At 44.4% G+C, this 13920-nt stretch overlaps 1 protein-coding gene across 3 annotated transcripts in view; it reads left to right on the forward strand.

Annotated features, from left to right (window-relative positions):
* C12H7orf50 (chromosome 12 C7orf50 homolog) overlaps positions 1 to 5821 on the forward strand; it is a 158704-nt gene extending 152883 nt beyond the window's left edge. For all 3 annotated transcript variants that reach the window (XM_054992585.1, XM_054992584.1, XM_054992586.1), the window contains 2 exons: positions 872 to 953; positions 2767 to 5821. In XM_054992585.1, coding sequence (XP_054848560.1) covers positions 872 to 953; positions 2767 to 2949 — 265 coding nt within the window. In that variant the 3' untranslated portion in view covers positions 2950 to 5821. The remainder of the gene's footprint in view (positions 1 to 871; positions 954 to 2766) is intronic.
* Positions 5822 to 13920: the final 8099 nt, after the last annotated feature.

Here is a 13920-nt window from a genome sequence, read left to right on the forward strand (position 1 = left end):
CACCTGCAAATTTTTGCTCCTAACAGTCATCTGCACTGTATGTTCTCCCGATGAGTCTTACTGAGTGCAGACTTGAGGTGCTGTTACATCCTCTCCACCTGCATCTCCCCCCACCCCAAATCTCTTTGTGGCTTTTTTTTTTTTGCTCAACATCTAGTCTAAAGAAGAGATTCTGTTGACACCAAAAGCTTCTGTTGTTCTCATTGGGTGTTTGGGGTCCATCCTCCCACCCCCTATGTGACTGTTCCACTGTAAAGTTTAACTTGGGGAGGGGGGGTTACTGTTAATAAAGATCTCAAATGGTCAGTAATGGATCTCGTTGCTCTGAGTATTCAGCCATATAAGAAGAAAAATATCATTTTCTGTTTGGTACATTTCTAGCAACTGGCATTAACTCATAAACCTGGGGAGGGAATGCACATGCAGACCCTCCCTTTGCATGTTCCCAACGTGTGGGTGACTCGTAATCCTGCAGTAGTCGGGTGAGCTTAAGAGCATCCTGCTGTGCTCTGTTCCAGGTCCAATTTGAGCACTACCATTTGATGAACAAACTATCGTGCCGTTTGGAATGAATTCTCCCAGCTCCTGCCTCTATATGAGACAAATGATGGTTTTGCCTGCTATTGGTTGCTTCCTTCAAGGGCTGCATTCATTTCGAACCAGGGAGCGCTGAGCCCGCTGTGTTGGGATTTGGGACCCTTTGAATCTGACATAGTGGGATCAGGGTGGAATATTCTAAGGAGTTTTGGAACCGAAACTAATGATACCTTAGCAAGGTCCTTTTAAAAAGTTATACTCAAAGTTTAGGTTGTTTGCTTTATCCTGCCAAATGTGGTTGACTTGTAATTTTCATTTAAACTTTTCACTGCAGCTGGTCTGAAAACCCCAAAGCCTGGAAGTTTCAGAAGACAAGGCAAACGTGGCTACTTTTGCACATGTACAATAAAGATAAGGTACGTCCAGATGTTTTCTTTTTCCTTTTTCTTTTCCCTTGGAGCAGAAGCCAAGGAGGTACAGCCTTCTTACTGTCCTCTTTTTCATATGTTACAAAACAGAACCCATTATTTTACCAACATGGAGTGAGTTTATTCTTCATTTCCTTCTGCTGAAATGGAAGCCACCTTTTGTTAGTGGTTTTGTGCCTGGTGCAAAGTCAAAACATTACACCTGCCTCCAAGGGGCTTCCTGTCACCATAGCAGTAGATAACAGATTGATAATTGGGTTTACCAGGAAAGATTGCCACTGAGGGAAAGCTGGCTCAGCTGGGCTTTCTTCAGGAGCCCCAAGCATAGGAAGCAAAAGAAAGTGAGCAGCCAAATGCCAACTTGCCCAAAGGCTTCACAAGAAAGGGCTTTGGAGTCCAATGTGAGTTTTTGTAGAATCTGTATTGTGGGTATTTATTATATTGGTGTCTCATCCGTCCTCCAAAAGGATCACAGGATTGTAAATGCAGGCCACTCTATTGTATCTCAACCCTGCTGGGGACTGGCATCGTCACCCAGTGATCTTCATGGTGCAGTGGAGATTTGTACCAGAGTCCAGGGGAAGATGTATTGTCGAAGGCTTTCACGGCCGGAGAACGATGGTTGTTGGGGGTTTTCCGGGCTGTATTGCCGTGGTCTTGGACCACGGCAATACAGACCGGAAAACCCCCAACAACCATAGTCCAGGGGAACCTATGTATCCCATTCTGGAGAAAGTACGGGGGGAGGGGGGGGAGAGAGAGAGAGAGAGAGGTGCCATCAAAATGCCTCCGACCTATGGTGACCTTATGAATGAAAGACCTCCAAACAATTATATATGAGCAAAAAACATTTCTCCATTGCCTACATGCAGCTGTCAAAATGTATGAAGCAGCTCTGTATTAAATGTCGGGCCAGAAAGGGTGAAAAATGCAGAGACATTAAACTGGAGAAAAGAGGTCCCTCCCGAGCTTTGCTAAGAGGATCAGAGGAAAAAGTTTAAAAGTGTTGGTTAAAGCAGCGGGCTTTTCCTTTCCTCTATGTGTGATATTAAATGGCATTTATTTAGTAGCACAATCAAAGGCCTGGCTTTGCTTTCTCTCTTGGGGCCAGGGATGACCCCTAAATTCCACTCAGTTTCACCAAAACTCAGTTGTATCACCCAGAAACACACAAAGTTGCTTTCTACTGAGTCAAACTCTTCATCTGTCAAGGTCAGCCTTGCCTGCTCCTACTGGCAGCAACTTTCAGATAGAGGTATTCCTCATTGTCTAATATCTCTTCCTTTCCCATGGAGATGCTGGGGATTGAACCTGGGACTTTCTGCGTGCAAAGCAGAGGCTCTGCCACTGAGCTATGGCCCCTCCAATGTAATGGCAGCATAATTCCTGAGGACTTCAGCTACTGTTGGAGGAATAATTGCCTGAAACAGGATGCTGAAGATTTCAAGATACCACCAGACACAGTGTGTGCATCTGTGCGTGTGTGTGTGTGTGTGCAGTGCACTCATATGTATGTAGCTGTTTTATGTATATATGCAAAACAACAAGCTGATAGCTGTTTCTCCTCAACCTCCTTACAATGGCCTTCATTGAGAACATAGAAAGTCTGAAACATACCATGGGTACCTAAATCTTTTTCTTTCCAGAAGGGTACAGAAGACTCCACAGAATTTCTTGTTCAGCCGGGGGAAAGGGGGACTGTAAAATATCTACTTATCAGCACTGCGGCTGTCTCGTCCCCCAGCAATTCTGATGCGCTGTCCGCCAAGATCTTTCACTTTCTCCCGCTTTTGTCTTAAAGGTGCCTGACAAATATTTTTCCGTTTTGCTGCGGTACCTGGAGGGGCTCCAGGGCAGTGCACGGAGTGTAACTGTGCAGAAAGCAGAAGCTCTCATGAAGGAATACGATGTTTCCGAAACCGAGGATTCCAGCTTTGCAGAGAAACAGGAGCGCATCCGAAATGTTCTCCAGTTGTTATCATGAAAATGTGGCATCCCTACAATCCTTTCTGGGTCTATTGTTTTTCCCTGCATCTCACGAGAGCAGAGCCAAATAGAATTCTTAGCTTGTAAGTGGTTCTACAAAATGGAACTGTCAGAAGCAGTATTAGTTAATGTTTCAAAAGTAGGGAAATAATTTGAGCAAAATATAATGGGTTGGTCAGTGTTAACAGCACCCTGTGGACTCCCAACAAGTATCCAACTGCTCTTCTTTTTGGAACTGTTATTTTAACACTGCCCGTGTAATTATTATTAAGAATTTTGCATCTGTTCATGAGGAGGCCTCTTTTTTTTGCATTCAAGGATGCTTTTAAACCACACTGTGATTCAATCTGTCTTCATTGCACATGTCTCCTTCAATCCGTTCACCACTGGTTTCATCACTCCTTTTATATTGTCTGTTTGCCTTGAAGATCTACAGGCTATGGGTTTGTGCTGGCCTGCCTTTGTTTTCTGGAAAGTGCCGTTTTATTATAATTAGCTTTGTCATGCAAATATGAATGGGCAAAATCAGGGACTCTTCCACCTAATACGATCAATAAAAGGAAGTTCTGCTTATGCTTTGGTGGATCCTAAGAGTTCTATCGACCTCATGCTTATTTTCCTGTTAAGTAAATCTTATTTTCTGTAGCTTTGTCGGAAAGAACATTTCTCTCGTTGAGGAATTGAATCTCTGCAGGATTTGGGGGCAGAAAATGAGAGTGCTAATTACTCCAAAGTTGGGGGTGCTAATTTGAATGGTTGTCTTCGACCATCTCTAATTACCAGATTCTCCGAACATTTTATTGTTGTTTAAATTGTAGCCTTCTGGGGTTTCGGCAACCATCACTGGACTGTCTTGCTTTAGGAGCCTTGGAAAAAGCATGGAAGATATTAGTAATTCTGAAAGTTGCTAACATATTGCATTCCCTTTAAGACAACTTGGTTAGGGAGCCAAATGCTTAAGTGATCCAGTATGTGCTTTGCTAACATAGTAACGCCAATGGAATTTAATATGCTGGCAAAAGCCAATGTACAAAATAAGCAAAGCTGAGCATGTGAAATCCCTCTGAGACACCTTCTGAACTACCTGAGTCTTTCCGTCCCCCATGTCTTATATCACCTACACCTCAGTATTTCAGTTGCTTAAACAAACACCTTCAGGCAACGCTGAAAAAGTTGTGTGGTGTCTACATCACCCAAATGTTGGCTTACTTTCTCTTAAGCCTACATTGCACTTGGTTCTTAGGGGATTGATTCCAAAGAGCAAAAACATTCCAACCTACGCATTTTCCACTAGAATAGTAAGTTGTGGGTTGGATCCAGTGGATCTGCTCCACTAACAGCAATGCTATCTTCTGAGACAAGAAGCCTTCCACTCTAGAGGAAAGCAGAACGGATCTACAGTATCCAGCCCCCATCCATGACAGGCACAGAAGGATCCTATGGGGTGACTCAACTGACCATGGTGCACCACCACTCGAGGGTGGCTTTAGCTGCTCCCGGGCAAAAGTTGGCTTGCCATCCTAGGACTGTACCGTCATGTACTCTGAAATCTGATGGGTCAGTCTCTTCAATAAAACAGTTTTGAAGCTACACTTCAGTATTGAAACCCTCAAATCAGTCGTGAGGGGAGATGTGGGGAATCTTGCAGTCTCCTGCTTTGCTTGTTTATGCAGCTACATCTTTGTAGAGTCTCTGGGCACATTTGAATTTTGAAAACAGGCAGTGAGCACCACCACAATATAGCTGCCATCGATGTGGCGCAGCTGATCACAAAATGTCTGCCATGCAGCCAGTCACAGAATGATGGGAGGTTCCACGTTAAGTTCCTCTTGTGATGGAGTAGCTGTTTCCAAATGGGTCCTCCCTGCAGACTCCCATCTGGGGTCTTCTGAAGTCCTTCTTTGTCCAATGAGAGCCTGGATTGGCTTTTTGATTTAGGTGGAAGAAGGGGATGGCCTCCAAGAAATACGTTAACGGGCACCATGGCACCCTTGAGCACCACGCTGGAGATCAATCATCTTAATCTTTCTGATGCTTTTCTGAATGTCTGGCCTTGCAGATGCAACTAAACGGATGTGTGTCTTTCAAACCAGCCCATCGCATTAGTAAATCTCACTCCAAGGCGAAGAGTAACAGTTTGCACAGGCTGACACATTAAATCTTTGTTTGCCAGTCTAATTGTCTTCCAGCTGAGTTAATCTGCATTGTGTGTGTCTGTCTGGGACAATTCATATCCTACGAGAATGCTGGAGTCAGGGCTTTCTCGCAGAGAACGCAAAGGGGGGGGGAATTAATTGCTCAAGATTGTTCAGAGCGGGAGAGCTGCCTCTGATGACAGCGCTAATTGCTTTTTTAAAGTCTGATGTTCTAGCAATCTTCCCTTTAATTGGAGTGGTCTTTACTACACATTGCAAATCTTTAGAGTTTTGTGTTGTCTGTCCTCATTTTTCTTTTTAGATTTGTAACTGTAATTTTGTAAGATTACAGGAGAAATGAATTTGTCATTTCAACTTAGAGGGGAAAGTGTCGGATTGTGTGTGTGCACTTAAAAAGAGCCCAGTCCATTGCAGCTTGCTTAAGTGTAAAGAAAGGTGATGAAGCGTTTTATCAGCCGCCTTACTGTTTCATAAGTTTAACAGGCACATTCTGAAGCAACAACGAAATAAACCCAATCTCCTTCTTGTAGATGCTGTTCTAAGAAACACAGACCTTCTTCATCCTGTTAACATCCTCTGAGCCTGAGCTGTCATTTGAGTTATAAAGTGGTTTTTTGCAGGATAGTTAAAAATGTTGGAAATATGCGTTGAAAATGGGACTCTTTTTTAAATGTCATATTTGTATTTTTTAAAATATTAAAATGATGGATATCATTTGGTGATATTTACTGTTTGTTTTATTTAGTATGCTCTCCTGTGCATGCACGAACTACTGTTGGTATCAGGTTCTGGCCTTGGGCCAATCCAGGGCTCTTGAGTTCAGTTGCTGGAGCTGAAGACTTATCTGGAAGCACACAAGGTGGAATGTCCTGCCTTGCTGAAATGGCAAGGGCAGAATCACAGAATCATAGAGTTGGAAAGGGCCATACAGACCATCTAGTCCAACCCCCTGCCCAGTGCAGTATCAGCCTAAAGCATCTCTGACAAATATTCATCCAGCCTCTTCTTGAAAACTGTCAGTGCAGGGGAGCTCACCGCATCCCTAGGCAGCTGATTCCACTTTTGAACTACTCTGACCATGAAAAAGTTCTTCCTAATATCCAGCCGGTACCTTTGTGCATGTAATTTAAGCCCATTGCTTCGGGTCCTACCCTCTGCTGCCAACTGGAACAGCTCCCTGCCCTCCTCCAAATGACAGCCTTTCAAATACTTAAAGAGAGCAATCATGTCCCCCCTCAATCTCCTCTTCTCCAAACTAAACATTCCCAAGGCCCTCAGCCTTTCCTCATAGGGCTCAGTCTCCAGACCCCTGATCATCCTCGTCGCTCTCCTCTGCACCCTCTCGATTTTGTCCACATCCTTTTTGAAGTGAGGCCTCCAGAATTGCACACAATACTCCAGGTGCGGTCTGACCAAGGCAGTATAGAGAGGGGCTATGACCTCCTGCGATTTCGACACTATAGCCCCTTTGATACAACCTAGGATTGAATTTGCCTTTTTTGCCACCACATCACACTGACTGCTCATATTTAGTTTACAGTTCACGCTTACCCCAAGATCTCTTTCACATATACTACTGCCCAGAAGTGTATCCCCCATCCAATATTTGTGCTTCCCATTTTTGTGGCCCAGATGTAATACTGTGCACTTGTCTTTGTTGAATTGCATCCTATTCACAGCTGCCCACTTCTCCAGAGTATTCAGGTCTTGTTGAATTTTAATTCTATCTTCTTGGGTGTTTGCTACTCCTCCCAATTTGGTATCATCAGCAAATTTAATGAGTAGCCCTTCCACTCCTTCATCCAGATCATTGATAAAAATATTGAAAAGTACCAGGCCCAAAACCAAGCTCTGCGGCACCCCACTGGACACCCCACTCCAATCTGATGAAACGCCATTGACCACCACTCTTTGGGTGCGGTCCTCTAACCAGTTCCCTATCCACCAAACTGTCCTATAGTCCAGTCCACAGTCTTCCAGTTTGCCCATCAGAATGTCATGGGGGACCTTATCAAAAGCTTTACTGAAATCCAGATAAATCACGTCAACAGAGTTCCCCCAATCCAGTAAGCTTGTCACTCGATCAAAGAAGGAAACCAGGTTGGTCTGGCAAGATCTGTTAGGGACAAAACCATGCTGACTTCCCCGGATCACTGAGCAGTCCTTCAGATGCTTACAGATTGATCCCTTTAAAATCTGTTCTAATATCTTCCCAGCAACAGAAGTCAGACTGACTGGCCTGTAGTTTCCCGGGTCATCTTTCCTCCCTTTCTTAAAGATTGGGATAACATTCGCTCTTCTCCAATCTTGTGGTACATCCCCAGTTCTCCAGGAGGCCTTGAAGATGATGGACAGGGGTTCTGCAAGTTCTCTAGAAAGTTCTTGGGTGCATCCCATCCAGCCCAGGGGATTTGTATTCATCCAGTGCAGCCAGATGCCTCTCTACAACCTCTCTGTCAATGTCAACTAGCCACACAGGTGTCCTGTCACATTTTCTACTATCTCTAGATGTGCCTGAGTTCTTCAGGGGGAAAACAGAGGCAAAAAAGTCATTAAGCCTGTCTGCTTTTTCTCTGTCCTGCATCAGAGTTTATCCATCTACTTCCAACAGTGGTCCAATTGCCTCTTTTACCTTGCGTTTGCTTCGCAGAAGGTCAGGTAAGAGGAGGGGCTCAGTGGTACAGCATCTGCTTAGCACTCAGAAGGTCCCAGATTCAATCTCTTGGAGAGGACCTCCAGGATCCAGGAGGGGGAGATGTAAAAGACCTCTCTACCTGAGACTCTGGAGATCTACTGCCAACCAGAGTAGGAAATTCTGATTTCAGTAGACAAATGGTCCGACTCGGCAGAAGGTAGTGTCCTGTGTTAAAGAGCCTAGTATCAATGCCAGGCCTGGCCAGTCCAAAGATCTCATACTGCTTGCCAATTGCAGGGGATGACATTCGACACCCCTGCCCCCTTCTGTGCCTGCTCAGCTAGAGCCTCAGCTTTTGATCACAACGGTTCCTTGTTCAAATCCTGGAGACTTAAGATGGTGACACCCACTTTTTAGTCACACGTAGACACATGAAGCTGCCTTATACCAAGTTGGACCTGTGTCAGTCAAGGTCTGTATTGTCCACTCTGGCTGGCAGCAGTTCTCCAGGATCTCAAGGAGAGGTCTTTCACATCACCTCCTACTGATATGTTTAACTAGAGATGCCCAGGACTGAACCCGGGAGCTTCTGCATGTCAAGCAGATACTCTGCCGCTGAGCCATGGCCCTTCCTTTTCAGACATGACAGTCACCGCACAACAGGAGCCTACCAACCGCATGGTCAATGTGTTCTGTGAACAAGGGCAGTGAGCACATAGACCAGACACACTCAGTACGCATGAATGCAAACCCTGAAAAATCCAGTGATAGTCTTTTACAGACCAAAGCAACATGGGCATGGTAAATATGTGCATTGTCCCTGTTCATACAACATGACAACTGTGTGTATTGGGAGGATTTGCAGTAGCACACGCTACTGTTCCGTGTGGTCAGCAAGTTCCTGGTTTGTGCAAATGTTAACATCTGAAAAGGACTACGAAGAACAGGTAAGCAATTATGTTATTTTGAAGGATCTCTTAAGATGCAGCATGACCTGGATGGCCCAGGCTGGCCCGATCTCATCAGCTCTCAGAAGCTAAGCAGGGTTGGCCCTGATTAGTACTTGGATGGGAGACCACCAGGGAAGTCCAGAGATGCTACACAGAGGCAGGCAATGGCAAACCACTTCAGCTCATCTCTTGCCTTAAAAATCCTACATTGTTGTCTTAAGTTGGCTTCGACTTGATAGCCCTTTTCACCACTTTTGAGATGCAAGACTAGGCCACCACACCCTTGGCCATCTTGAAGCAAGGCATGTTTCAGCTGTCTCTTCACAGAGCAGAGCTGCAGAAAAAGTTGCCACCAGTTGTTTCGATCTATTTCTGTTTACCGCAACAAGTAACAAAAGCTGTGGGGTGTATTCTCAATTGGGGGGTAGGCTGGTAGCGATGTAAATAGCGTCTTCTGACTGTCAGAACACAAAGGTCATTGTAGATGAAGCAGCTCTTGCCTGGTGAAATGTACTGCTTCCCCTTGGAGTCCTAGTAGCTTGGGGATTTTCCTTGTGTGTGTTTTTTTTTAAAGGACCGGTCAGAAAAAGGATGCAATTCTCTACCAGCAATGAGAAATGTACTGGAGATAGCCCAAGATGCTATGTATGGGCATCAGCCATATGCCTGAAGTCTAGAACGACAGTAAGGAATGTAACCCCCACCTCCAAATGCCATGCTTGTGGGCAATCCTCTTGACTGCCCTGACTTCTAAAAATAGGGAAGTGGCCTTTCTCTTATCTGAGCTGGGCTCTGCGATCGGCAAAAAGTCACTCAGCTGCTTTTGATCCTCCTCCACAAACCACATTTATACCACAGTCTCATGTAAAATGAGAAAGTCCTTTTGGAAAAAGCCAAACAAGCGGTGTACGCTCCCTGAAGGCTACCACCCCTGACTTTTCATTGTCATTCCATCCCATTCAACAGTGTTGGATTCGTTTGGAGATTCTGTCCCTGTAGCTATGGTCTAAACAGCTCTGTTGTCCTAAGGATTTTTGCAGCAGTAGAAAATGCATATGTTCAAAAAGATGTTGTGGAAAATGACATCATCATCACCTATTATTGCTGCTTCATCGCCAAGAAACTAGTGTGGGCTGCATAGCAAAAATCTGGGGTGATTCTTCTGTTTTCCGTAATGGGGCGTGTTTTGCAAACTAGTGGGAAAAGTTGACATACTACTTCAAAAAGTGTCATTTTATTTACACTTAATTATCTACCGCAGGGGTCCCTGACTTTTTTGATCCTGTTGGCACTGTTGAAATTCTGACACAGGGTGGTGGACACAGTCGTAAAATGGCTGCTGCAGGAGGCACAGTCAACCACAAAATGTCAGGGAGAAAGGTTATATAGAACTATAATAGTAACTCTTTTAACATTTCAGGCAGAAGCTCTATTGAACAGGGTGCTTTTTAATCTGCTCAACAAGTCATAAGCCGTGCTGGTCAAAATTGTTGCCCCTCTAGCCCTGCACACTTCCTGAAAAGTGCCTGCCGTCACCAGGAAAGGTGTCGGCAGGTGCCATGGGGCACAGAGGCACCACGTTGAGAACCTCTGATCTAGTGGTCCTCCTGGCTGTTACACGACTTCTGCAGACATCAGTGGGCTCTGGTTGATAAGAGTTTATGATCCAATAAATGTGTTTAAAACTTAAGTGATTTTTTGCCACAACAGACTAACAATAATAGCAGCAATAATAACAACATTTGATTTATATATCACCCTTCAGGACCACTTAATGCCTACTCAGAGTGGTTTACAAAGTGTGTTGTTATTATCCTCATATCACCCTGTGAGGTGGGTGGGGCTGAGAGAGCTCAGAGAGAGCTGTGACTGACCCAAGGTCACCCAGCTGGCTTCAAGTGGAGGAGTAAGGAATCAAACCCAGTTCTTCAGATTGCCACTACACCAAACTGGTTCTCACATGGCAAACCTACAGTCAACCCCGAGCATCTGCGGATTTGTTACTTACAATTTTGCTTATTTATGGTTCGTGTCCATTCGCGTGATTTGGTCTCCAACTTGTTTTTACTCCCACCTCACCATCATCACAAACATTACATTTTGCAGGAATTTGGGAAGGAGCAGAATCCTCCCCCCACCAAGTATTCATGAATTTTGCTATCTCAAATTGATCTCTTCCCTCCATGTGAATTGTGTCTACTTTATCTGAATTTTATGCAGATACAACATTTTTGATCTCTTAACTACAGATAGCGGATCAGGAGACAATGATAGGACCATACACTATGCTCTCGCCCTAGAACTTGCTTACTTTCACATGAATCCCCCCACTCCCTTCCTTAACCAAGATTAACAGCAGCATTGTTAACCTCGGTTAGCATCAACAGCCACTCTCAACCAACAATTATGAGCCAGCTTCAAGCCAGGGCTAAAGTGAATTTGGGCTAGGATTAATCATGGTTGATGATGTGCTGATATATCCTTTGACTGTGGTTGAAGAGGATTGGAAAACTTCATCTATGGGAGACAAAGGGCTAGGAAAAGGATGGCATGGTTTTTAGCCCTTGACCAGGGGCTGGGATGCTCAAGACACCAACGGGAAGGTGCCAAGGGGTGAAGAGTCATTCACCGTGAAGATCAGCCCCCTTATAAACCACTACCCCCATAGCAGCTGATGGGTACATCATAAAACAGCTCAAAGTGAAGTGGGTCCCTACTTCTGTGGACAAACTGGTTCCCTGCTTCTTGCAAGGAGAGCTTGCAAGAGGATAAGGAGGTGGCACTTGTGACCTGCCAAGCCTCCTTTAAATGCAGCTGGGAGGAAGGTCAGTGAAGTTGACTCCTGGCTACCCTCCATGGGAGAATAAAGACTAAGATGTTGTAGAACCCCCTCCCCTACCAATTCTGTTGGGATGCAAGCAAAAGTGGGGAAAGCGCTCCCCCCCTCCTCCCAGCCCTATCCTTACCCCATAGTCAGGGTTCAGGAATTAGACTTTTTATGTCTGTGTATATTTTGTAGAAACGCCAATTGGCGATTTTCCAGAAATACCTGCCTTGTTGATTTTGGTCTGTGATGTTATTGTTTTAAAAGTAGGTGAGAATTCTGCACAAAAGGAGGAAAAATCTGCATGTTAGATCTCTGTGTTTTATCACAGGCAACGTGTTCTTTATATTATAAACAATAGAGAACCCTTTAACAAGTGGGTGATTGCATTTTTTAAAAATTTCCAGTCTCCTTTCCGGTAGGAGAGTTTCCTGAACAAATTAAAAACTAAGCCTAATTAATACATGGGGGGAGGGGAATGTTAGGTAAGTGAATTAGCATGCTAGACCAGGAAGAATATTATTTAGTCAAGGTTATGAAATAATCCTTAGGCATTAAAAGAGAAACGCTGGCTTTGGCTTTAGATTTCCAGTCTTTGTGGTGTTTAAATAAAAACTGAGGCTAAAACTGACCATCTGTGCAGTAATTTGGAATGAAATCGTACTCTGCATTACATTATAATGGCATGACTTTAAAAAAAAATAGGGTGCAGAAAATTATACATGCCATGGAAACTGCTGTAATTTTGGCTTTTGTTTCCAGAAATTGGCTGGGTTATAAAACATGAACAGGACCATAGGAAGCCAAGGCAGAGCAAAACTTGAGTCACAATAGGACTGGCGGCTGGTGTTGCCAGGGAAAACATTTGACAGAAAAGGCCCTACCTGCTAAAGAATTGTTCGCTGGCTGGGGTGGAAACCGAGTTATGTGTCCTAAGGGACTAACCTGTAGGGAGGGTGTGAAGGGGTAGCAAGCCAGTTAAGACAGGGTTAACAGAGACTATGGGCCAGACAAAGATCTGAGTCGGGCCTAACCTGGAAATATTTATAGCTAGGCCAGATTAGGGAGTACAGTAGGCTTTCAGGGATTCACCTCCCCTTTTCCTCTTCCTATTTTTGTCTTCCCTGCTGTCTAGATATAAATTGTAAGCTTCTCAGGGCAGAGATCTGTCTTTTGTTTTTGTCACTGAGAACAGTACTTTGTCTGGTCCTATTGAAATGAATTACATAAATGATGCAGAGGAGTTAGCCGTGTTAGTTAAACAAAATCCAACGGGAGGCTGCTGAACTGGAATTCATAAGCAAATTTGACTCTGTCAAGCTGGGACTGAATAGGGACTATGAATGGTTATCACATTACCACAGGTAACAGATTTCCTTTACAGAGGTGGGGTCTGGGGGAGCTCAGTGGCACCTGGTGTGGGCTTTCGGGAACCACAGATCTCTTTGTCAGATGCATCTGGCAGGGAGAGCTGTGGTTGTCGAAGGCCCATACTACATTGGAATTGGATGGTCTAGCTGTTTGGCTGCTACAAACTAACAGGGCAAACTCCTTTGAAGCGAACTGATACACACACCAAAAGGAGATGTTTACATATACTAGCAAAGGAATGTTTTGATTGCTCCCTCCCCCTCCCCCCCTAATTGCCGCCTCTCTTCTCTCTCCTGCTCTTCTGTATTTGGCCAGTATCTGTATCAGGCATCTGACGAAGAGAACTTGATTCTCGAAAGCTTATGCTACAATAAAATTGGTTAGTCTTAAAGGTGCTACTGGACTCTTTTTGATTTTACATAAATGATGCTCATTGTTTAAACTGAAAATTTAAAATGCTCCAAAGTATGCCAGAAAAGAGCAACTATGCATATTTGAGCTTTGTCTCAGTAGAGAGCGAGGGCTAAGAAAGTTAGGAAATGATTTTTGAGGCTAGATTTATGCTTCGATCTAGTGATAAACAGCTATTAATGGTCCCTGGCCCTAGGGAGGCCTGCCTAGTGTCAACCAGAGCCAGGGCCTTTTCAGTCCTGGCTCCAACCTGGTGGAATGCTCTGTCTAAGGAGACCAGGGACTGGCAGGATTTGTTCTCATTCCGCCAGGCCTGTAAGACAGAGCTGTTCTGTCAAGCATTCGGTTGATGCTGGGTTGGGCCACCACCGGCAGAATAGGGTAGAACGGGGCCCTCCCTATCAGAACATCCACCTCCAAAAAGGAAGTTTTTTTCTTCCTTTTTAAATTATTTTTCAGTGACGGTTGGAAATGGATCAAATGAACTGTTTTGTGCTGCTTGTATTAGTTTTGAAATAGTCATACTGTACTTACTGTGTTTTAAACTGTGGATTTTAATTTTAATGTATATCAATGTGATCCGCCCTGAGCCTGCTGGTGCGGGGAGGGCGGAATATAAATT

The sequence above is a fragment of the Eublepharis macularius genome, chromosome 12, assembly GCF_028583425.1.
Source record: "Eublepharis macularius isolate TG4126 chromosome 12, MPM_Emac_v1.0, whole genome shotgun sequence".
Classification (NCBI taxonomy): Eukaryota; Metazoa; Chordata; class Lepidosauria; order Squamata; family Eublepharidae; genus Eublepharis; species Eublepharis macularius.